Source organism: Parasteatoda tepidariorum, chromosome 10, assembly GCF_982258835.1.
Source record: "Parasteatoda tepidariorum strain Cologne lab strain chromosome 10, Ptep-v5.0, whole genome shotgun sequence".
Classification (NCBI taxonomy): domain Eukaryota; kingdom Metazoa; phylum Arthropoda; class Arachnida; order Araneae; family Theridiidae; genus Parasteatoda; species Parasteatoda tepidariorum.
The window spans coordinates 66038770-66064602 of record NC_141764.1 but is presented as its reverse complement, the minus strand read 5'-3'; the positions used below and the strand labels follow the sequence as shown (position 1 = coordinate 66064602).

At 26.9% G+C, this 25833-nt stretch overlaps 1 protein-coding gene across 8 annotated transcripts in view; it reads left to right on the top strand.

Moving 5' to 3' along the window:
- The window catches only part of LOC107447672 (prominin-1-A), a 106607-nt gene extending 85189 nt beyond the window's left edge, over nucleotides 1-21418 (top strand). For 3 of the 8 annotated variants that reach the window (XM_087154191.1, XM_087154193.1, XM_087154192.1), the window contains exons 17-26: nucleotides 4167-4328; nucleotides 4737-4904; nucleotides 6802-6855; nucleotides 7144-7212; nucleotides 8253-8297; nucleotides 9988-10074; nucleotides 10586-10701; nucleotides 12639-12671; nucleotides 16251-16304; nucleotides 18243-21418. In XM_087154191.1, coding sequence (XP_087010317.1) covers nucleotides 4167-4328; nucleotides 4737-4904; nucleotides 6802-6855; nucleotides 7144-7212; nucleotides 8253-8297; nucleotides 9988-10074; nucleotides 10586-10701; nucleotides 12639-12671; nucleotides 16251-16304; nucleotides 18243-18321 — 867 coding nt within the window. In that variant the 3' untranslated portion in view covers nucleotides 18322-21418. Of the gene's footprint in view, nucleotides 1-4166; nucleotides 4329-4736; nucleotides 4905-6801; nucleotides 6856-7143; nucleotides 7213-8252; nucleotides 8298-9987; nucleotides 10075-10585; nucleotides 10702-12627; nucleotides 12672-16250; nucleotides 16305-18242 lie in introns of all 8 variants that reach the window. The other 5 variants (XR_015430004.1, XR_015430005.1, XM_087154194.1 and 2 more) reach the window with 3 other exon arrangements.
- The last annotated feature ends 4415 nt before the right edge of the window (nucleotides 21419-25833 follow it).

Below are 25833 nucleotides of genomic sequence, written 5' to 3'. Positions count from 1 at the left end.
TTATTGCATGATTTTTGGTCTGTAATGATAACAAAAATTCATTGATTGTATTTTGTGAGCTTAAATTTTCATCAAAATGTTTGCATTTTAAGAATGAACTTTTAATATTCATTGTACAGTGCACACAAAAAAAATCAATCACTAACTAAAATACTTTCGACTATTATTTAATAAAATAATGAATATTTACTAAAATTTATTTTTTGCATAGAATTATTTTTGGATAAGCGAATTTTATAACTGTGTATAAAAATGTTGTTTCAGTTTGCTTAAAAAGTTCTCGAGATATGGCGAAATATGCAAAAAGTAAAATTAACATTAAGGGGTCCAAACTTTGAATTGCTTTCTTGACCAAATTATGGGGACCATATTTTCCAGATTGCAGCTACCCCCTATATTTTGGGGGTTGGAAAACCAAATCTGTTGAAAAAAAGGCATGTTGTCTGCTCTTATTATTGGGTTGTTCGGAAAGTAATTTAGTTTTTTGGGGGGGAAATGAAAGACAATTTTGGTATAATGAATAAATATTTTATTGAATTATTTATTGCCCATTCCGGTCCAACACCTTTTGCTGTCTTTCTGGTAGTAGCATGATTCCACGCTCATGAAATTTTTGGTCTCTGCTGCCAAAAAACTGATCCAGATGATTTTTGACCTCTTCATTTGAAGTAAAGGTTTTGCAGTCCAAAAAATTTTGTAGTGACCAGAACAAATAATAATCCGAAAACACCAGATCTGGGGAATATGGTGGGTGTGGCAGTGTATCCCATTCAAGCTGTAAAAGCTTTTGGCCAGTGACTAAACTTGTATGAACTCTCACATTATCTTGGTAGAACACTATACCTTTTCTGTTGATTAATTCAGGCCTTTTCTGTTGAAGAGCATCATTCAGTTTGTCCAGCTGACAACAGTAGACTTCTGAATTAAGTGTTGTGTTATCCGGTAAATGTTCACAAAAAAATATTCCCTTAGTATCCCATCAAACAGGCAGCATCACCTTTTTTGATGGATATTGGCTTTCGAAATGCTTTGAGAAGTTTAATCTTTTTTGCTTCACAATCTCTTGCGTTTGACATTGTTATAGACAACCCATTTTTCGTCCCCAGTAATGATGCGCTTCAAAAATGGATCATTTTCGTGACGTTTGAGAAGCAAATCACAGACGTCAACGCGACAACAAAAATTTCTCTCCGTGAGAACATGGGGAACCCATACATCGAGGTTAAACACAGGCCTTTCAAGTGATCATAAACAGTTGAATTCGATAAATTTAACCTCTCTTCGATCTCACTTGTTGTTATTCGCCGATTTGCATCAACTAATGCCTTTATAGTGTCTTTATGAGGTTCAGCGGGCCTTCCAGAACCTGGTGCATCTTCGACATCAAAATCGGCGGATCAAAATTTTGCAAACCAATTCTGTCACTGGCCTACCGTCAACACATCTTATTCATACACATTGGTAAATTTCTTTCTGGCAGGAACAGTATTTTTACCTTTTCTATAGTGAGAAAGTACAATATGACGAAAATGCTGTTCATTGCCCTCGATATTTAAAAGGGCGCACCAACCAAAAACTACTGCGTAGAATTAATTGAACCTTTTCACGCATAAGCCTTGCTGTATCAGCTTTCAAAACATATCATGATAATGCGGCTTAAGTGTGAAGTTGGTTTCGAAAAAATACAATTAAATCCTCTGTCGGAAAAACCAAATTACTTTCCGAACAACCCGATACATAGCATGTTTGAGATCACCCCTCCGAGCCATTAAGATTGAGTGCTAGAAGATCCAATTATTAGATCAAAAGTTATTCAAAGTGGACTATTTTTTTTCCCACTGTACATGTGGAAGCTTTTGAAATGTTTAATTTTCCTTTAAATACAATTCTATTGTTATGCATTATAGCTAAAGTAAATTGTTCCAGAGACTGACAAGTGTAAGAGTAAAATAGTTGCAGTAAAATTCGAACTTCCAATTACAACATTGGTAAAAAAGGGAATAATAATTAAAAGAAAAATGTCTGGAGAAATTGTTATAGGCAGAAGTTTTCTTTGTTAAATGGAAAATATTTTGTTATACTGAGAAAAATTTCTGTAGGGAGACTTCGTTGCAGAGTGACTATACTATATTTAACATTTTCATCTATGTAAGACTTTTTCACAAGTGTTATATATTTGAAATTTTAAAATGGGCAAACAAAGCAATGAAACTAAGTTTCACTTTTTTTTACTTAATTTATCCCTATTATATTTAAAGAAAGTAATTTTTGTTTTAATGAAGTCTGAAAGAATGGATTTATTTTTGACTTGCATGATCATGAAGAGATTAAAGTCCTAAATGCTGAAAAAATATTATTAAATATTTTGTTCATAAAGGGAGTTTTTAAAATTTTATTTCCTTATTATTTTTATGAAAAACAAGAAGTAATTGGCATTTTTAATTTATTAAAAATAAACATCATATTATTTTGCAATATATATTCTTAATTTTAAAAATTGCCATGCTTATATTATTCACATGGATGAAGCTTGTTGCGTGTGTTTCCTATAGTTAAGATTTTTATCAATTTAATTTTAATTTCCATTGTACAAGTAAAAGGTTCTTCCTTGGATCATGTTATCCCCTCTTTTTATTAATATCCTTCTTGTTTCTAAATATTTTAAAATCACTTTTCTGAATATGTTAATAATTATTTTAATAAGTATAAAAAATTTTCTAAAAATTTTGCAAAATAAAGAATGTTAAAAAATTTCTGGTCTAAATATCTTTAAGAAATAACCCCATTGATAAAAATTTCGATCCTACTCTTTTGAAAATCTATAAAAATTTATCAACTTTCAGGGGTCTGTCCAGACCGAATTTACTACCGTTTAGCGGTACCTTCACAAATTCAACTTTAGGAAAAACGGTAGTTTCACAAATTTAATTTTAGCAAAAACGGTAGTTTCACAAAGGGGCTGTTCTAAAAGTACGTACACAAAAATGGAGAAATTTTAATACCCTCCCCCTCTTCGTACATTACCGTACATAAGGTCTTACTCCCCCTCCTCTTAGAGTACGTACATTTTATTAGTCTACCCCCCTGTTTCATAAAAATTAAAATAATTATGTTTTAAATAAAATTAAATATTTATTTAAAATAATTTATTCATCAAAGTCAAATTTAAATTTGGTGTATGCTTATAATGTACGTACTTTGTATAATACCTCTCCCCCTCCCCATCGTACAAAAACCGTACAAAATAGCAAATTCCCTCCCTCCCCTTCGGGATGTACGTACTTATTGAACGGCCCCAAAGTACTTTTTCTTAAAATTTTATTTTTGCGTTCCTTAAGAAATGATAAATCCATATTCTTGCCATATTTTTGTGTTGGATTTTTAAATATAATTTTTAATTTTTCACAAATTATGTCTAAATTTTCACAAAATAGGTACCGCTCAGAAAAACCTAGACAGACCCCTGACTTTAAATCCATAAATTGATAAAGATTGAGGTCAGATGCTGGCATATTGGATTATTCGATATGGCTTATTATGAGTAACTTTTTAATTAATTTTTGTACAGTTATATGTCGTGTAAATTGAGGTTTCTCTGGCCAGTTTTTCCAAAAAAGTTTTTCATATTAAAAGTTTTAGTTTCTTTTTAGTAATTTAATCTTAGTTCATTAAGCTTTTTTTTATTAATCAATTATTTCATGTTAATTTGAAAATTTTTCGAATGCAATATGTTCTGACCTATTTATCTATTAGTAATAAATTGATTCACTTATTAAAAGTTTTGATGCATTTTTTATTATATAGATGACTCTAATTTCATGAAGCAGCATTTAAACAAAAATAAAAATACTGATCATAAATTTCCTGATCACAAATTAGTCTAAATCTTTCTTTTTCAAACATATTCTTTATTTTTTTATTTCATGTCCCTTTTTTGCAAATTAATGTTTTTCTATATTTTCCATTAATAAATATATTTCTCTTTCTAATTTGTAGAAAATAAAGTTATTTTTTTTAGAATAGTTTTTTTCATATATAGTTAGACAACAAAATATTATATGATAAGCAGCTTTTGGTATTCCACACAGTTTATTTCGAACTTTATTACCTTTATTGACTTAACATTAACATTATTAACTTATAATGTTTTTTTAATTTTCCTTTAGAAACTTCTGACGCAAGTTGATCTGATGAATGAAGCAGATAGTGAAGCAATAAATGATAAATTGAAATCGGCTCTGTTAGAAATAACTTCAGGAATACGAGAGAAACTCCATCAATTTACAACTGCTTTAAGTCTTGGTGAATTGAAGGAGATACCAGAAAAGGTTTGTTTCTTAAATATGTTTTTTTCCCACAATAAATGTAATTGAGCATATTTTAAGGAATATTTTGAACATATTATCTGGAAAAAATAAATGAGTGGTAGCCAAGGTTCTTTAAAACTACTGAAGAAAGTTTAAATTTATCTTTCACTTGCAAATTACAAAATTATTCCAGAGTTATTTTTTACATCTATATATATTTCCTTTAAATTAAATATTTGTTGCTATCTTAAAACATCTATATATCTCAATTTAGTTTCCACTTTAAAAGATTTTCCAGGCTGTTGTGTTTATATAAAGTGTATTTCTATGCATTCAACTATATGCGGATATTTCTTTGCATTATTTATTATAATTTCTTTTCCAACAAATATATAAGTATATGAATATTTTACCTTTTTTTATGTTTAGCTCCAAGAGTTTTTGAGAACATCTAAGTTTAGAATAAATGACTTTGTGCATAAAGTAAGAACTGCTTTGGAAGAGGAAGGTGGGGAAGATCTCGATAGAAATCTGTTACTAGTCAACAGTTCAGCAGAGATGCTTTATGATGAAGTTCATGATTTTGAAAAGAAACTGGTTTGTTATATTTCTCATGATTTTTTTAAAATAATTATTTACCTTTAAACAATTATATAGTAAACAGGGTCTGTGCTAAGCCATCGCCATTTCTCCAAATGCCATAAAATCGTAAATTCGGCGAGAAACAAATTGTATTTAAGTGAAACTATTGGCGAACAATTTTTTTTTATCCCCAAGAAAAACATAGATTCCCCTCAATCCTAAAAATTACGTCAATATGAATTTTTCCTGATCAAATAAAGTTTTGTTCGCTTAGAGTAATTTCAATTAGATATGTCGCACAACTGATTAGAATTATATTAAGTTCAGATAATGCAAGCAACAAGACATTATATAAGCATAAAAAATACAGATGAAAGGTGGTAGTTGCCGGATAGCACAATATCATGTGACGAAACCCTTCCTTACGAATTGTGTCAATAAAACATATTAACCGGTTGCTACTTCTATATTATTGTCCTGCAATTTTTGCGGAAAATATGTTTTCACATGACAATAACATATTGCTTGTTAAAATAAATTTATTATAAAATCTATAAACTAAAATAGTTGCTAAAATAAGAAAATTTAACTATGATTTTGTCTTTATAGATTACATAGTGTAACCACCTGCACTCGGCTGGCAATGAACGAGTTAAACCCACGCCTAAATTTAGATAAAATAAATCTGTGCGAGTCATAAAAAATCCCATACACCAGAATAAAGCACAATTAAATATCACAATGTTTTTGTCACTGGGCTTGACAATTCTTTTTACACAATCAGGATGAAATATTTTGATCTCTTTATCTAAAACAGTTAGGCTCAGTAGTCTAAATTGTTGATTTATTTCAATTGCATTATTAATTTGTTATTTAATTATAAATTGTAATATACTATGTTATTTCATTTTATCTTAATAATAGGAATTTGGTAGCAACTTTCATAAAAATATAATATATTAATGTTAATATAAAAATTAGCATGCCAAACTTTATTGAAAATTATTTATTTTGGTTTACAGAGAATGAAGTATTTTACATTAAAATTAATTAACATGAATTTATAAATGTCATTGATAAAATCTTTTTTATTCTGAAGGAACTTATTAAAATGATCTTAAGTAATATATGCAGGGATAGAAAGTAAGCAGGAAACCAGCTATACTTTAAACAAGATCATTCTTTGAACAAAATTGCTCTGTTTAGATAGTTGTTGTTATTTTAAATATATAAATTTTTCTATTATATAATTTTAAGCAGAAAAAATTATAGGATTTAGTAATTTACCAATCTATCTTCTTTTGTTTTTTGTTTGTATCTTTTGTTTTTAAAATTATTACTAATAACATGAAACAAAAAATCCTTGAGATTTCTAATTATTTTCAAAATTTTTACTAAATTCTCTTATGTTTCTGAGTTTATTCGTTTATTTTTAAGTAAACCATGCATGTAGCTAAAAATTTTGCTAAAAGCCATATGGGAATTTAGTATGAGCAAATCTTTGCAAAAAACGTTTAGCATATTTTGTAATTCAAATAGATTGTTGAATTAAAGAAATACCTAACATTCATTTATCAGGTATATAAACAGCTTGTCTGATAAGCATGCTGGATATGAAATCTGTATCAGGGCTTTAAAACTCTGAAAGTGATGTAATAAAGTTTGATAAAATTGTTTTATATAAATAATAAACTTAATTTTGAAACTGTTACTGCTTTATACGAAGTTTCCCTGCTATATACTAGTTTTTTTTCCGAATGATGTGGAGAAAGACAAATCTAATGCTAAGTGTTAAATAAATTTCATGCTATTTGAGCTTTTTAAGAATCCATTATATTCTTATGCTTATATTAAGATAAACTTCTCTATTATTTTATACACATCATTTATGTATTTTATTTATTTTTGACAGAACAACTTTTCCTCTACTTTGTTAAACATATATGATGAAGCTGACCATTACCAGGTGAGAGTTTTCAGTAAAAATATTTTATGTTAAGTGCATAATGACATTAATTACATTTAGTGTTTCAAATATCAAATGCAGATTTTTCTAATTTGTATATTTATTGCATGGAAAACAGCTAATTATAATGTTACTGATTCTTAATAACTTAAAATATATTGTTTAGAATAATTTTAATTTTTTTTTCTCCAAATTCTTACTTTTTAATTGATTTTGTATTGTTACTTTTTAATTGATTTTATTGATTGTGTTATGTACAGGAGTAATAAAATTATTTTATTTTTATAGTCTCTAATTGAAGGAATTGAAGACAGTTTAGATCAAGTTGAAGAGAAGTTACCTTATGTTGTTAAAGCAGTAAGTAGTTAATCTGTCAAACTGAAACTAGTCTTTTAGCTTCAAAACTTATTTACTTTGTATAATAGATTTTGCTTAATTGCTTTATTATTAACAGCATTTTTTTTATTTTGTACTAATAGTCACAAGCCTTTTTAGAATGTGATTTAAATACATTTTTCATGTATTTTAATGAAAACTTTTCAAAATATTATCTTGCTTAAATTTTTTTTAAATAATCTTTTCATCCAATTTTAATATTTATGATAACATATTAGATTTTAATTAATAACGATAATATATGATGAAATAACTTTTTTCTTATTGTATTACTTTTAGCAATAAAGTTTATTTCTATATCATTATTTCTATAAATTTTACTGCGCTTTATATAACATAATTAATTCCTTAATTTATATCCTGAATTATTTGTAATTTATTTTGTTCCTTTATTAAAAGTTTATTTTTGTTCAGATAACTAAATAGTAAAACATTTTTATAATTCTATTTAGTGAAAATATTATTGTTTCATGAATTATTTAAATAAAATTTATTCTTCTCTTTATTCTTTAATAAAACTGGTTTGTGCAAAAAAAGTTTTTTCCCCGATTGCACTAACCGGCAAAATATCATTCTCATGTTTTGCTGTAGTACTGTGATAAGCATAGACATTGTTGGCGTGTCCCCCTCAGTTATTAAAAATCTCTGAAAGTACTCTTTGACATTTCCGACAAATAAAATATTTAGCAAGTTAAAAACAATCTAAGAAATTAAAAAAAAAAATATATGTATATTTTGCAGATCGAGGAAATATTTTTTTCTAGGTGTGAAATATTGAGAACTATTTTATAGGTTAACTTAGTGCCCCTAAAAATTTTAACACCTGTAATGCCTTTGGTGATGAATGTACTTATGTGAAACTGCTCAACCATTGCAAGCAAGATATTAGACATAATTGCAGAATAATTGTAATTCTTATTACACTTATGTTGTACGCAATTCTTATTATGCTTATATGCTTATCCTATTATGTTGATACTTAAGTATATTTTTCTTTTTAGCAACTCTTTCATGCAGCTGCAGAGTCTGGTGGAATCAAAGAAATGGTAAAATTTCTTTTATGAACTCAGTACATATTTAGTACAAGATGATTCAAAATATCTGTAAAGCTTTGACATGTTTTTTTTTTTTTAAAGTTAAAAGTGCTAGAGTTAAAAAAAGAAGTGCTAATTACAGAAAAAATCTGTAGCAAAAGTTTCTTTTAACTTCTGATGATCTAGACCAGGGATGGGCAAACCTTTTTGGTCGTGGGCCAAAAATCTGGGGGAAAAAGTTTGGTGGGCCTAGTAAAAACTTCTAAAATAAAAATTCTAACTTCTGAAATAAAATAAAGTCAATTCATCATTGAACGCATGGCACTCTACATCAACTTTGCATTTTTTGGTTGCCATTTTGGGATTAAAAATGTTTACAAATAACTCAAAAAGGCAGTAGCCATTTCATACATTTAATAATTTCACCATTATTTACATTGACGTTGTATGCGTGCAGCCTTTCCATACGCAGTAAATTATGTTAGAACTCACGCCGGAAGAAAAATCCGCTCGTTGGAACTTAAAATCCGTAGTAAGCCTCATGTGAAGTACAATTCATCTATATTAGATTCCATATGTCTGCTCCTCGAGAAAGACAAATACTAGTTGGAGCTAATCTACGGCTATTCTATAAGGGACTTTTGCTTTCAACATTTTATCAATTGAAGCTGTTAATGCTAACTATTTTAATTTATTTATGTTTTGTAGAACAAAAATAGAGAAAGTAAAAAGTTAAAATTCTGTCCGCAGGCCGGATAAAATCTTCCGGCGGGCCACAGTTGGCCCGCGGGCCGTAGTTTGCCCATCCCTGATCTAGACTTTTGGTTGCTTATTAGTTTTTTCCACATGATTTTTCAAATTCTGATATTTTTAATAGGATGTTATTATGACCAGTGAATTTCGAATTAGTTACCACTTCTTGTTGCTCTAGATTAAAAATGATTCCATCTTTAATCCACATTGTTTATCGATAATTTTTTAGATAGTTATTTATTGTTTTTTCGATGATCTCCACATGATTTTTCAAGCATCAGCATTTTTAATGATAATATTGAGACCTGATGTTCAAATTTGAGTAATCCCTTTTTGATTGGCATAAATCATGGCCAATCTAACATCGATCCAAGTCCTTTTTAGATCATTTTCTCCACAATTGTTGAAACTATTTTTCGTTTCAATTGCATTTTTATATGGTCAGTAGAATTACAATGTTTTTAATACATTGTTAATACAACACATGAATATGAAATTTAGTGATAATTTTTTTATGTACTCAATTCAAGACTATTAGGTCATAAATCCACCTCATTTTGGGGAGCTGTTTATTATTTTTTCAGTCATTTCTCAAGACTTTTTAATGCAAAATTTCTACACCCAAATTTCGAAATTTTTTAATCCTTTTTTTATGTGCTTAATTCGCATCAATTGTTCATTTATGTCATTTCTCATTTTTATGATCTTATTCACATGGTTTTTCAAATAACGATACTTTTAATATGATATTATTATGATACGTGTACAACAAAGTTACAAATTACGACTTTTATTAAGTTATTAAATTTTAAGCTTTAGTCTTTTATAAGAAAATTGTTTTTACTTCATCGTATGTAATTGTAATTAATAGAAAAAGAAATATATTTTTGATTAAATAGATAATCCATAGTAATTATGTTTTTATTAATTATGAATTTACAATTGTTAGGTCAAAAATATTGGTAAATGTTATCCTCTATGGTTTGCTTTTGAGATTTCCAGAGTTGCAGCTTGTGATTTTGTGATATATCCAGTGGTATGTCAAGTCTTTTCTGTCTTTGATCACAATCTTTAAGTTTAAAAATAATTTCCTTTTCAATGTTATTATAATAAAATAGTATCTAAATTAATATCTTATTGTTACACATGATTTATTAATTAATAGTGTCTATTTTTTTTTAAATCTCTTAAATTATTTTCTTGAATTTCTATTGCTATTTTGGTTACTTTTTAAAACAAATTATTTCACAAATCTTTTTTCTTTTTGTTTGAATCATATGTGTAATCATGGTATAAATTTCATAAATTTTTTGAAACTTTTATCCCAAATTTTAAATTCATTTCTAATGGGAAGTTTTTGTTCATTTGCCTACGTAAGTCATATATTTTAAAACTCATATAAGTACTTGGCAGTACTTAATCTTTGAATGCATTTTTAGCAAAAATACCATAAAAGTGAAATATAATTAAAGTTATGATTATGAATTGAATATATTCATGTGATAAAAGAACAAATTTAATATATTTTTCATCATCATTCTTCTTAGAATGGATTCTGGTTTGCACTTGGCTGGGCTTTAGTTTTTATCATTCCTACAATCTTTTTTTCTGTAAAGTTGTCAAGGCATTATATCCGCATGAAATATGATGACGATACATACATGTAAGTATAGCTCTGTTTCTGTTACCCTATTGTTGCCTTTAATCAAAATTATTTTTATTTAATAAACTTTTATGAATTGTTTGGAATCTGAACCTTAAAATAAAAATATATTTATTTTGAGACAGTTGCTGTTTCTGATTTTTCTAACTGTATTTTTTTTATCTGTAAAAAAAACAATTAAATCTTAATTTATCACACAAAATTTTACATTTTTATAACTTATGAGCTGTGGTATTTATTCAATATTTAATTTTATTAATTTTTTGCTATCCTCTAATTAATTTGTCCAAGAAAAAAAAATTCTTAAATTACTTCCTAGTTTTCAAAAATTAAACATGTTCGTTAAATAGAAACATTTACTTAAGTGGTTAAAATATGTTCTAAAAATTCTTGTTTTCACTAATTGCTGTCTCTGGGTTCAGGGTGTTTTTAATATCAGTTTGAATTGCTTAACTTTACAAACAGGTTTGTATTTTTCTTTTATAAATGATTATGCCAAATTCTTACTTATCTGCTCTAATAAGATCTTCATTTAACTATATCATTTACAATGGTTAAAGCAATCTGCTTTATATATATATATATATATATATATATATATATATATATTCCATGTTTTCTCTATATTTTTAACTTATTTCATGAGTTTTATGCACTTGCAGCTTATGCACAGTAAATAAAACATATTAGTTTTCTTAATTTCTTTATCTTTTTTTTCTTTTTATCCTTTTTGTCTTTATTGTGCCATATTATATATATATATATATATATATATATATATATATATATATATATATAAACTAAAAAATTGAGAAAATATGGGAAAAAATACAAAATAATAACAAGAGAAAAAAAAATTATTAGCAATAATTTTTTAAAAGAATTTAAAAGAACATAATTTTTAATACCTTAAAAAAAAAAAAAGTTTTTAGTTTGGTTTTGTTTTTATTGTGCTATATATATATATATATATATATATATATATATATATATATATATATATATATATATATATATTCTTCTTTCATAGCTTTCCATCTCACTCTATTTGTGGCCATATATTCTGTCTCTCTTCATGTCTTCCCTATTGTTTACAGTCGCCCTGCACCAAATAGTTTTAGGTCTTCATCTTTTTCTATTGACTTGAGGGTTCCCATCAGAAACTTCTCTTACTTTAAATTTTTCATATACATTTTTTTTACTTCGCTAAATGTAAATGCTTATATTACTTTCAACTTTGAATTTCTCTTTTTGATTTACAAGATTATGCATGATGTATCAAAACTTTACTTGTAGCCCAAAAACTGTTGCTAGTGAAATCTCCGTTATTTTATTTCTCCAATGTTGACAGGTATGCTTTCCATTTAATATGAAGCATAAATATTTTATTTTTCTGCAACTTGTATCAGGAGATTAATTTTGGTACTGTCACAGGGTGAAAAACCCTAATAACCTGTCGTAGAATTGTCAATAACAGTAATCTATTATTGAGATTAGATTTAATTAATTCTGACATCTATTACAAGTACTTGTAAAAATTCTACATTTTATTGAAACTTTTACACGTTCCCCTCTTCATTCATGATATATTTCATTCATGATATTCTTCTATATACATATGAAAAAATCTAATATTTGACATTACGAATAAAAAAAAAGTCAAAAGCTTTGTAAAATAGCATGTTGTAGATAAAATATGGTCTGAATTCACATTGAAATTTTCCTAAAATACCTGGAAAAGTCATTGAATTTTCGTATCAAATTAACCGGGAATTGTCAGATGTCATTTACCCTAAACGCTCAAAATTGCTTTATACCTTTTGTATTTTGGATAATTTAAGATTTTATTTTTATTCTTACGTTATACTTCAAGAGTTAAGCCATTTAAATGTTTTAACTTACAATTCAAAATAAACACTAAAAAAGTTTTCTTACAGGGTTGACTGTGGAGAAGCTGTTCCTTTAGAAGAGTAAGTATTAGTTACTGTTGTAAGCTCTGTTCTACTGTTATTTTCTGAAGCAATTTTTGATCCATCAATTTTAATCTGAAGATGAATTTGTTAGTGATGTTAATGAGTTACTGATTGAAAGAAACAAAAAGAAGCAGGAATTATTACTGTTTTTTGCTTATTTATTCTTATTAAAATTAAATTTAAAAACGAAATTCTGAAGCATATACAGGCATGTGATTCTTTCGTTAATTCACGGAATTCTTTGAACATCAAGACTGTTGATTCGTAGCCTTCTGCGAATCAATAGCTTATATACCGACAACATTTTCTCGGAGTGCCACTAATCTAAAACTTAATTTGTTGCTTACGCAAAATCACGTTAACGGGGCTTTTATTTCACACTTACCAGCACCTTTTTTTTTTTTTTTAAGTTCTCATTCACCCACGATAAAAACTTTTTTTCATGCAGATTTGTTAGAGAAAAACGCAACTTTGGATAAACCTTGGGAAAAAGAAATTTTATAATGACTTTGGCCAGAATTAAGGAACTACTGAGGCAGTCACAAAAGTGTAAAATTGATAAAATTAAAAGTAATTCCGAAATGACAAACATTTAAAAAAAATTTCGATAGGAAAAATGGCGTTTTCTAATTTTTCTATTTTAATTAGTAGCAATTTTGTTAAAGATTACGATTTGTAAAAGAATTGGTTACTCAATGCTTAACGATATATTTGCTTCCTTTTTTTTTTTGGTTAAAATTAAATTTAATTACTTTTTGATTTATTACGAAATGAAAATCTAGAGTCTCTTATTTCAGTTAAAGCACTCAATAAATTTGTATTTTAACCCCTTGTCAGCGTCGCCCGAATCCAGTTAGGGCCACTACTATGTGCAATATTTGTGTTGCCCGAACTAACTTAGGGCAGGAGAAAAATTAACGTTTCTATTTTGTTCTATCCGAGCTTAGGATACTTAATTCACTATTTTCCTAATAGATGGCATTAGTGGTCCTAGTTTTTCACTGATTACGACTCAGTCGAGGGGGGGAAATGTGATTGAGGGTTTTGGGATATACCCTACTGTAAAAGATTTGTAAAATTTATCTATTGAAAATCATATTGTTGTGTTTTTATATTATACTAGTTATATTATATTTAACCACAAAATATTGTTTAATTTGTTCTAATTGAATAAGATGTGTGTAATCCATTACTTTTTTATGTCTGTGAAAATTATAAATACAGTAGTTATTGAATTTAAATTTTTTTTTTGTAACAAAAAACCATTTTCTAACTTTTATAATAATATAAAGAACAAAATTAAACAGTCAGAAAAATGTTTCATTTTTGGTCCATTTTTCTGAAGTATATTTTTATTATTGGACAAAAAAAAAGCAATTTCTTTCTTCCTTTCAATTTCATGCATAAAAATGAGTTTTTTAAATATCTATGTTCAAGAAGCAAAAAAATTAAATACTGAAAGAAAGGAAAACTTGATATTGAGAAAAAAAAATTCAGCTAATTTCTGCTTCCAGGAATCACATGTCTGTATATGTTTTTTTCTATATTTTTTATTTGTTTTTTTTAGTTTAGAAAGCAAATATTCTGAATTTAATAAGTGTTAAGTTAGACTTTAAGTACAATACCATCTATTTCTTGTTTTCTCAAAATTTATTATATTTGCATACAATGATTTATACAAGACTTGATCATCTGCTATCACGATTATTTTTTTCAGTTTACGATTAGTATACTTTATGATATTTAGGCAAAACTACTCATTAAGTATAATTTTTTGGAATTTTATTTTACACCATACTACTTGAGTTAAAGTGTGATGTATGTATTTTTATGCGAAATTATAATCATTAGGACATTTAATGTTTACATATTAAAAAAATAAAATTTTATCTAACTACAATTCATTAATATACGTTTTTTTTAATAATCTAAGAAAAAGTTTTTTTTTGAGTTTGCTTTAAATAAAATATAAAACTCTATTTTATGTAAGATTAATAAATAATTTTATTTCTTATTATAATAAATTTGGGATTTTTTTAATTAAATTTAAGTACTATAATTGAAACGATAATTGATAAAATTAGTAGAAAAATTCATTAAACAGCATTTCAAATTTTTTTAAGCATGTTATTCGAAATTTAATTTTAAATTATAATATCTTTGATGTGCTTAGATATTATATGATTTCAAATATGTTTGATAAGCATTACCTGCTTGTACAGTTTTAACTTTTAGACAAAAAATTCTATAAATTTGATCTTTCCATTTATTTTTGCATGGCTTTGCAATTTTGTTTTATGACAAGAGTAATTTGTACATTCTTGTATTTATCCAATTGTTATCGTGTTTTAATTTTCCTCATTTAAATTCTAAAACTAGTATAATAATTTATGTTATATAATTTAATTGCATGTTGATTTGATTGATAATTGTATGCTATGTATGTTAAGTTTAAATTATTGAAGAAAATTATTCCTTATTTTTAAACACTCTCCTTAAGTTCTGTGACATTTGAGGTTAGGAAAAAAGAGTTTTTAAATGTGAGTTAGTTCTTTTTTTGAAAGAAAAAAAAAATAAAATAAAATTATTTGATTTAAAAATTGTGTTATTTATGAAATCTTTAATAATCAATGCATTTTCATAATCAAAAATTAACTTTTTACAGTCTTTAAAAGCTTGCAAAATTTTTGATCCTTAAGAAAATTTAAAAATCTGATAGGGATTTTCGAGTGTCATCATTGTTTATTTAACTTTCTTAAATAATTTTTCTCACATTTGATAAACATATTTCTTTACATTTAGGCAACCAAAAAATAAACTTTTCTATGTTCCCAAAAACTAGATGATGCTCTTATGAAGGACTTCAAACAATCGAATTGCATAATATGAAATAACTTAATATAGCTGCCCAATCTCCTAGTTTTCACAGGAGATTATATTTCTAATAAAGTTACGAAATGTATACCTTAGTATTTTTATATTTGTTTAACAAAGTTGACTTATAAATATTTTGTATACTACATCTAAATAATTCGAATAGTTAAAATTCTTTAATTTAATTGTCAAATAAATTGTTTATCACTTCCATCACAAATATACTCATCGAGAAAATATCAAAATTCTCAGCTATGTATTAGGATTAAATCAATATTTAATTTAATTTAGTCATAAACTTTAAAATCTCGAACCACACCTAATCTAACACATTTAAAAAAGAAATCAAATTTGATCTAATTATACTCAATGTTGCGAGGCAACCAGTGATGATTTAATCATATACTGTTTCTTGACTCACAACATTTCTATGCAGTTACTTACTTTTAAAATTTGGAGAGATGTTTTAACATCATTTTTTAATTTTAGCAAAAATGTGTTTTTTTAAATCAAGTCACTAACTCTATACCTTTTTGTTGTTTTTTTTAACGTTATTATTGTTTTATGTTTTGCATGTTCATATTATTAACCATTATTTCATATTATTAACCAATTATTGTTCATATTATTAACCAATAACTTTGTATGATCTTGCTTAACATTTGCTTTCCATCTTAACATCTCTTAACATTCATTCCACAGTATGAGTAGAACTAAGCCTTTTTCATACACAAACCCAGGAGCAATGAGTTGGATGTAAGTAAAGGTTTTGATTAATAATAAATTAAAATTATTTTGCTGTAATTCATAAATTATTATTTGTATGCTAATAATTGTAATAGATCTTTAATTAATTAGTGATTTTATTTACTGCTTCAGAAATTTAATTTAGACATTTTTGATCTTCAATCTCAAAATTTGTATTAAATTTTTCAAATTTTTTTTATCTTTAGGCAAACGTGTTTCAAATAATCTAATTTTAACTAAACTAGTGGAAACTGTAGTCCATCTGCTGTAGTTTTTAAATTTTTATTATTTCTTGAATGGAAAATTCAAATGTAATAATTTTTTCAAAAACTTAAAATTAAAAAAAAAAACTGGCAGTAGACACAGTTTAGACCAATATATTTATATTTATATATATAAAACTTTAAACGCTAATGAAAAAGTTAGTTTGTTTGCAATTGAAATATTTTGAATAAATTTTAGGTTTTTTAAGTTATAGCAACAATTAAATGAATATCATTTGTTACAAGTAAAAGAAATCATTCTATTAGGTTCATTGTTGTGTTCTAACAACAATTGTTTTAAGTGATGATAAATCTCATTAGCTCTACTGATGTAATATTAACATTTATTTAACTAATATTTTATATAAGTAATTACAAATCTTGTTATTTGCTGTTGTATTTTAATATCATAGATATTAGAATATACAATGATCAAAAGTATTGAAACTACTGTCGTCGCTTCTTTTTTCGATAATTCTAAGTATAGTGTGCTACTTTTTGGAAGAAGTAGTGTAGTAAGTAGTACGATGCGAAAAAAACAGTAGTTTGTAGTGATTCCTGGCAACTACTTTTAATGTTAGTTAAATAAAAAAACAAAGATCAAATGCAAAACAATGTATAGATTCTGATTAGTGCAAATTCTTTATGGGGGTGTCGAAGTACGCAATGAGAATGCCTTTGTGGAAGCGTTAATAAAATCTACGTCTGATTCTTGGAAAAAATTTTGCGAAATCTTTGAAAATTTTGCGAAATTTTGATTAGTGCAAATTCTTTATGGGGGTGTCGAAGTACGCAGTGAGAATGCCTTTATGGAAGCATTAATAAAATCTACGTCTGATTCTTGGAAAAAATTTTGCAAAATCGGTAGAGTTGTTCCTGTGAAACCGAATTTTAAATATTTGACTATTTTAAAATTCGATTTCACTGGAACTATAAAGTACGTTTATGTGTGTGATTTCGTAACTTAAAATATCGTCTACATTAATTAACATATGTACGGTCACCTCCTCGAACCATTAAGATTTGAATCCTGGAATGTAAAGATTCGATCATTAGATCAAAAGGCATTCAGAGTGGTCCATTTTTTTTTTTGGTTATTCACACGGTACTTTATTTCTTGAGGGATATAAAAAAGCATTGACCACTTAAATCACAAATATTTGATATTTCCTAGCATTTCTTAAATCACTGTTGAGAAAAGCATTGAGTTTTGAAAGTTAAAGAAGCAAATTCGTAAAAAGTCCTTTAGAATAAAAAAATAAAAAAACTATTTCATGTAAACATGAATTAAAACTTCTGAATATCTCCTCATATTTAACCAAGCCAATTATTTTTCAAAATCATTTTGAATTTCGGTGAAAATTAAGTTCTCCAGTTAAGTTTGTCGTTTAGAAGTAGCAAAGTAGCGACTACATTTTGAAAGTAGTTTATATTTACAAACTACATTACAACTACAACTAAATTTTTAAAAAGTAGTTGTAGTTAACTATAAAGAAAATCTAGTTTTCCGACCACTGAGATTATATCATTTTTTTATATGAGAAACGAATCTTGCCATTTACTGTAATAATCTATGGGTTAATCACAAATTTTATCATTTTTGATATTGTTATGTAATGTTGTGTTCCTATGTCTCTTTGTAATAGCAAATCATGTTATTTATTGTTGTATTTATGTTTCTCAGGCCTCAGTTTAACCCTCATCAGAATTATATGGTGCACCCAACCTCCAATGGTCAAACTCGCCACTTTAATTACAAATAAATCTAGGATCTACGTGAGTGCCTTTTGTACAGATTGCTGAAAGCAGTGTGAATATTGAAGATTGTAAATTTTTTCTTCAGCTTTTGTTTGTATATGTTGATGTTGTTTCCTTATAATATATTAAGTAGTTAAAAAAAAAAACGTTGTTACATTTCAAATTTTAATTCTTTTAAAAACTGCTATATTACTATGACCTTGCTTCTTTTAATCTGTTAATTAAATTGTCAAAGGTGTTAAATTAATTGGTGCTTTTTATAGTTCAATTTTAAAGTATTTAAACAAATCTGTTGCACATTGTACGCTTATAATGATTTCCGGTGCCTGAATTTGTAGTTACTGCTAAAAGCTGTTTAAGGTATGTGATAAATTCATATTTGTTGAGCACATTGTTCAAATTCTAATCTTGTTTGCATCATGCAATAATTTAAGTAATGGTAGCTATTGCTTGTTTTTTGATAATTCATTTGTGATTTAAATTTGCTGAACTCTTACTAAATTAAAATCTTCAATGCACAGGAAAAGTGTGATATTTTTAATAATTCCATTGGACAGCTCTATTTCTGTGGTACAATACATATATCTTCAATGTCTGAATGTTCTACTATATTAGCACATGCATATGCACAATATCCATATCGCAAAACCGTGCACATCTGATGCACAATGAATGCTTCCGTGTCCCGTTTGAACGAAATACTAAGAACGAAATATGGTCTATAGTTTTTCTTTGGCTTTATGCAGTTTTTAAATGTTCATATAGCAAACATGAAGAGTTGAATGTATTTTGCAATAAAAAAATATTTTGAATTGTAAAAAGTGGCAAGATTTATAGATATTTTGCCATATTGTTCAGTATTCTTGTACTAAGGATTTATCTGTCATCCATTGCAAATCCCATAGATTTCATTGTAAGTGTTCATCCTCCTATGTAAATTGCTATATTTCACATTTCATCAATGGAATATTTTTTTGCTAGAATCTAGTTTTCTGTGTCAATATTTGTATCGTCTTGTACATAAATGATGTATTTAACATGTCAAAACAATGTTTTAATTTATTGATTTTGTTTTTAGTGGGTTTATATGCTGTGATGTTAGTGGCAGAATTTACTTAAATGATTTAACTCCTAAATGTCATAGTTTTGTAGTTTTTTAAATTTCTCTAGTCTTTGTACTCCTTTCCAAGACTTTGTGCATTCATATGAATTTTAAACTTTTTTCCTCTCATTCTGTTTTAGTGATGGATGGCATTATCATGTCATATAGACATATATATGTCATATCATCTAGAATATGTCAAAATATTGATGTATCACGTTGCATATCTAATTTTTGTTTCCCAAATAACATTTCCTTCCACTCATTATAATATTGTAATCGATTATTAAATTTATCGATAATAATCAATTTTAATTGTTGATGATGATTGCAATATTATCATATCCAATGATTATCCTTATTGATAATACTAGTGACATTATTGTATTCAATATTATTTTCATGACAATAACTGTAACTTCCATACTTTTTATTAACATATTCTAATTTATTTTATAATCATTACTAGAACGTCAATAGTTCACGATATACAGCCATGGCTTAACCACAATATTTTTTTCTATTAGTGGAAGTTAATTCAATTATATAACGTATTAAATTATAATACTAATACTTGATCTGTAGTATTTACAATTTCATTGAGGTTTTGCTTAAGTTATACTTGGTAATATTAGGAAAAGTTATGAAAGAAAAAGGAAATTATTTATAATCTTTTTCTATTTATTAAAAGAAAAAATCACTTTTCTATTAGCTAACTAACTTGAACATGTTATTTCAACTAACAATTAGTTCCTAAACTATTCATTAAACCTATTTCTATAAGTTTTTAAAAGAAAGATATTAAAATATTTCTTTATAGTATTAGTCATAATTTTAAATCAAGTAGTTTAACAAAATGTATGTCTAATCTTGATAATAAAGTTTAAATTATTTAAGTTTAATTTAAATTTAAAAAAAAAATCACAATTTGTCATCAGAATGAAACCTTTTTTTTTTTTAAATATAATTTAAATCATTTGTACTTTTTCATTATTTGGTCACTAGAGAAAAAAAATTAAGTTTTGTTATCAAATTAAAGGAAGCATAAAGAAAAAACATCTTGAAATAAAAATCTGAAAATCAGAATAAAATGTTTGTTACTAACAGGTTAAAAACAATTAACTAAATTTAGTTAATACTATTTTTCTTAATACTTAAAATACTTGGTGGCCATTTTGGCAAAGGGATTTTAATCTGATACCCAACTAACAGATTACATTCCAAAATTTTACTGCCTTAAATACTTAAAAGTAATATTAATAGTATTCCTTAAATGTTATATAATTACAATTAACATTTTTAGTCTCCTATGATTATACACTTTTTTCTCTATGCAATTCAAAACTCGTCCACTGTAGCTACGTTTACTTTAAAATTTGCCTTAATTTAGCAACGAAATGTATCTTAAGGATAGTTTTCTATTGAAGGTAGCAGTTTTACATATACATTTAAACTAAATGCTTGTGGAAAACTCTTCAGTGTGCAACTTGTAAAAATTACATTGGTAACATTTAGAAGTTAAATCATTTGTCCTGCCTCTTTAATTGCCTTAATGTGTTAACTATGTTGTATGATTTTTTTCAGTATTTAATTCTTTTACTTCTGCAAGACGTGGATTCATTATATTTACTTTTCAATGTTGTATTTTTCTCAACGGAAAACATTTTTCAAGAAACAAAAACTTTATATTTAGAAAGAGTACCTTGTTGCCAGTTAAATTGTCTTCCGCCTTTACGAGACATATTTTTTAGTCTATTGAAAGATTAGATTTTAATGGATTGACTCAGCCTGTTTTGTATTATAGACATTATGTTGAATTTTAAACGAACAAAGTACCTAAAAAAAAATATCCGTCTGATTAACCTTCATCAATCCTCTGTTGGAGATTGATTTGATCAAACATAAAAATGATATTGTGAATATTTCACGTTTTACAGATGTGCCAAATATTTAGTGTGTAATTTTATTGAACTTGTGATAATAAAGTGTCATTAATGTCATTGTGTGTTATTTTTTTATATCACAAAAAACTATTTTTTAAGGTTTTAATTTCGATAAAAAGTTCTCACATATTTTCTAAAATTTTTGTCATATCTTAAGTTTAAATTTTAGTCGAATCTGGCCGTGGTATGTAAGCGTTTGGGTGACCACTTTGATCAGCCTGCATAGGGACCGAGGGTGTTCGGTATCGGTTCTCGTTAAGCTGTTCTACCGTAAAGTGCGCGAATTCGCGCAGGTCGTTGGGCTACCAAAGCAGGAGAGCTATTCCCTCTGCAGAGGATCAAAATTGCAATGGCTTGTCTTCGGATCGTCCTCAGGGATGTTTCCCAGACCGTCGCCAATATCCCAGTGCAGCTCTAGTGCAACGTAAATAAAGTACCTACCTACTTTTAGTCAAATTACAAAATATTTGAGTCACTTAGAGTAGGCTCAAAGTTTCATTTTGGTTGGTCGAAAAAGTTAATTATTTTTTTTTTTCCGTCTCAATCTAAAACAAATTTAAGGTTTTGAGTTCAAAAATGAGAAGTTAAGAACATAGACAGATAATGAGTTATAGTAAAAAGAATGTAACATTGATAACGTTTAGAAACATTAGTGTTTAGGTCTTCCATAATTTACAGGAAAATCTTAAAACTATCCCAAAATCTTCATAAGTAGCCTAAAGGTTGGGTTGAAAAAAATATGTATTCATTAAAGAAAATTAATGTTTTTCTGAAGATTCTAGCAAACTAAAATTATAAATTTTTCTCTCGTTTCTTTTTTGAATTTGACTACTAAAATTAGTTAAATGTTTTTACTCTTGGAAAAAATATATATTTAAAATGTATGTGTTTGTTCAACAGAAAAAAAATATATATTTTGGCCTGTTCAAGGAGTTTTATATTTCAAATTATAATTCAATATTTTTCAAATTATTTAACTTTTTTTGAGGTAAATATTTATCTATAATTTTTGATAATTTTTTTATCTATTTTAAATTATGTAAAGAAATTTTTTGCAATACATCCCATGATATTAGTTAGCTACAAATTTGTGAAGTCTAGTTCAAGTTGAATACGATTTTGTAGGATTCTGAAATATTTTCTCTGGTCAGTTAGAAGTTTATCCTCTGTCTTGGATTTTATGAAAATTTTTAAGATAACCATTTATGTGAACAAAAATGTTACTCGAATTACTTTGATAATTATTTAAATATGATCATTATTTAAATGATAATTGCATAAATAACTCGTCATTAAAATTATACTTTACCTTTTGAGTGTTTTTGAATCTATGATTGGATTTTTGCAAAAGAACATGGGAAATGATATGAACTTCTGAAGAATTGAGGTTTCAAATTAATATGCAAGTCTAAACGTGGTGATTAGATCAAACATAATAATTAGGAGTTAAAATCTTTTATCATTCACTAACTTGATCAGGAAAAAAAAAAGCTGCAGTCGTGATGTCTAAATTTCATTTCTGCTATTGATAGCATAAAATGTAATTTATAATAAAATATGTTAAGCTCTAATCGTGAATTTAAGAAATTAGATTCACTGGATCTGAAATCTGTTTTTACCTAGTAATGTTTTTGTTGGATTCTATGAAAATGTTATTGAAGTTTATAAATTTTATTATTACGAACATGGAACACCCATCACAATTTTGGGTTAATGACCATTGATCTTCTTATCCGCAGCCTTGTAATTTTGATTCCAAACCAGAAGACAAGGGAACTCCTAAATTTGCTATCTTGGAGAACTTCTTGATGGAACTAACCCGCATTTTGTTTACATGGAGACAAAAACTAACCTTTCACAGTTAGCCTGACGGCAGGGGGACTCTAACCCATGATCCGTCTAACCCTGAGGATATTTTACGTTAGCACTGTGGTCAGTGGGAGCCGGGTACGGAATTCGTATCGACCAGTCATCGCTGGGATTCGAACCTGGTTCACCTCATTGGAAGGCGAATGCTCTATCTCGTGAGCCACTACGGCTCAAGTCGATAAATTAATTCGGTAAAATATTCAATAATTTTAAATTTCACTTTTTTTTTTTTTTTAAAGACGGAATGGATAATTTCATCTATAGCTCTACTTTGTTGCTATTTCTAGTGGTGCAATTCCCTCCCTCTACAAGCTTAGCTTAACAAAGTGCTAAGTTTTTAAATTTAAAAGTAAAGCATTTTTTTAAAATTTTATTAATTACGCTCCTATTATTAATAATTGATTTTCGTAAGAATTTTGTTAAAATAATGTAGACTTTACATACACTTTATGTGATTTGTCCTTGAAATAGGTTTTGAAATTTCGCATAGTATATTAACTATTGCTTTAGAATTCTACAGTTGGCAAACAATACAATATTTTCAGTTGGTAAACTGATAAGTATAATTTGAAAGTAAATTTTTTAAAACTGTTTCAAAAATACTCCATTTATTAAAGTTGTGTTCTATAGTATTATTTAAAAAAATTTTTTTAAAGGGAAAATGAAAGTTTTGAGGTAAAAGTTTATAAAATGGCAGAAATTCGATATCCGTTTCTATTTCGCTAGTTAATTCACGATTAGTTCAAATTTAAGTCGGACACTTTCTAATTACCAATTGTCGAGGCATAAAAGATGGATATAATTTTGATTTTGTTAAGTGGATAAATTAGTGTTGGAATAAGGAAAAACTTATTAATATTTTTTCTTCAAACGTTTTAAAAATTATATAGTATTTAAAGTTTTCAATGGTGTTTGTAGCATTTCTATTAATAAAAACGCAAATACCCTATCACAACAGGGATATGGGTGTGTCAGTAAATTCTGACATCTTCCCATTCCTACTAATTATCCTAACAGTAATATATTACTTTCACAATGCGATCTTAATCAGTTCTTTATGGTCGTAAATCAGATTACTTTCAATAATTAGAGACTTTCCTGATGCCGAAATAGATATTTCAGTAAAAATAAAGCCTGCAAGATTTTTATATCAAGATCTTATTTGAATAGTGGTTCAACTCCATTTTGACATAATGCGGAGCTATAAATTCAAATAAGTGAATTGTTTCTCCTAGCTTGTCTGATTTGTGTGGTTTTCTCTGACTGTTGAAATAAACTGGTTGTTTAACCATTTGCTGTCGTGTTTCTGCTTATAACTAAAACGTTTTTTTTTTTTTTTTTTTTTTGCCGTTCTAGTGAAAGGTCTGTTTTTTGCCACCACAGCAATGAAACATAATGATCTTAATATCGTATCCGTTCGCTTTAACTCCATATGATTTGGAGAGTTATAATTCAAAATAATACTTTCCAAATTGTGTTCAAGTGTAATAAAATTTTTTCTTTAAAAATTGTTTTTTCTTCTTCCTTCATGAATTATCAAAAAAAAAATTTTTTTCTTGAAAATTTTGACTAAAAAGTACATTTTGAATAGTATGGCAACGGCAGCTATATACGGCAGCGGAAGATAAAATAAAAATGACTTGCATAAAAATTAAATATAAATCTTTGACACAGAATTCTTATTAAACATATTTTAACACTTTTTTTTATTATTTCGTATTAATTTCAGTCAAAATAATTGAAAAACATTATATTTAGCATTTTAATAATTTATAGTTATAAAATATGGCACGAAACACCAGTGTCTTTTTCTGCGTTAAAGGTAAAATCTTCCAAGCATGACTTACTTTCAAATGAATAATTTTTCAAATTTTTACCTATTTGTAGTTATTCAGATTTAAGAGAAACACTTATTCATCAGTGAAATTTCTTTAATTTACAAAATCAACTATTGATAAATTTTGAATGAAAATAAACAAAAAAAAAATTTATTTTCAAACTACATTTTATGGATTTAAATTTCAGTAGAAATATGATTCAGATAATCTAGCAGATTTTATTTAGTAACTATTAGACTTTTTTATTATTAAAAATACCTGAATATGTTTTTGTTCGCGACTAAAGTGTCAGGAAAATAATAATATCCTGACACTTTAGTAACACCGGTGTCCCTTTTATATATCCTGACACTAAGTGTCAGGATATATAAAAAGGACACCGGTGTCCCATCTGCTTCAAAGGGTTGAAGCTTTTAGAATATTCTCAATTTAATTTTAAATAGCATGATTTATAACAAAACTTAGATTGTCCGTAACTTAATAGATTGATCAATTTCAATCAAATTTAGATCAATAAAATTTCAGATCTAGTTCTAATACGAATATTAACCCGTGTTTGGGAGTGCATAACAGTAAATAAGTTATAGATTTTGTTTAATATTGTTGTTGAAAGAGTAATAGAGCCGATGCCCTATGGGTATCTCTAAATAATTATTTTTGTTATCTATTATGAGTGGGTGAATCAAGCTTTAGTTCAACATAATTCTTTCTATTTCTTCAAATTGTCTTTATTTCCCTTTTGCTATTTTATTAAATCGACAGCCA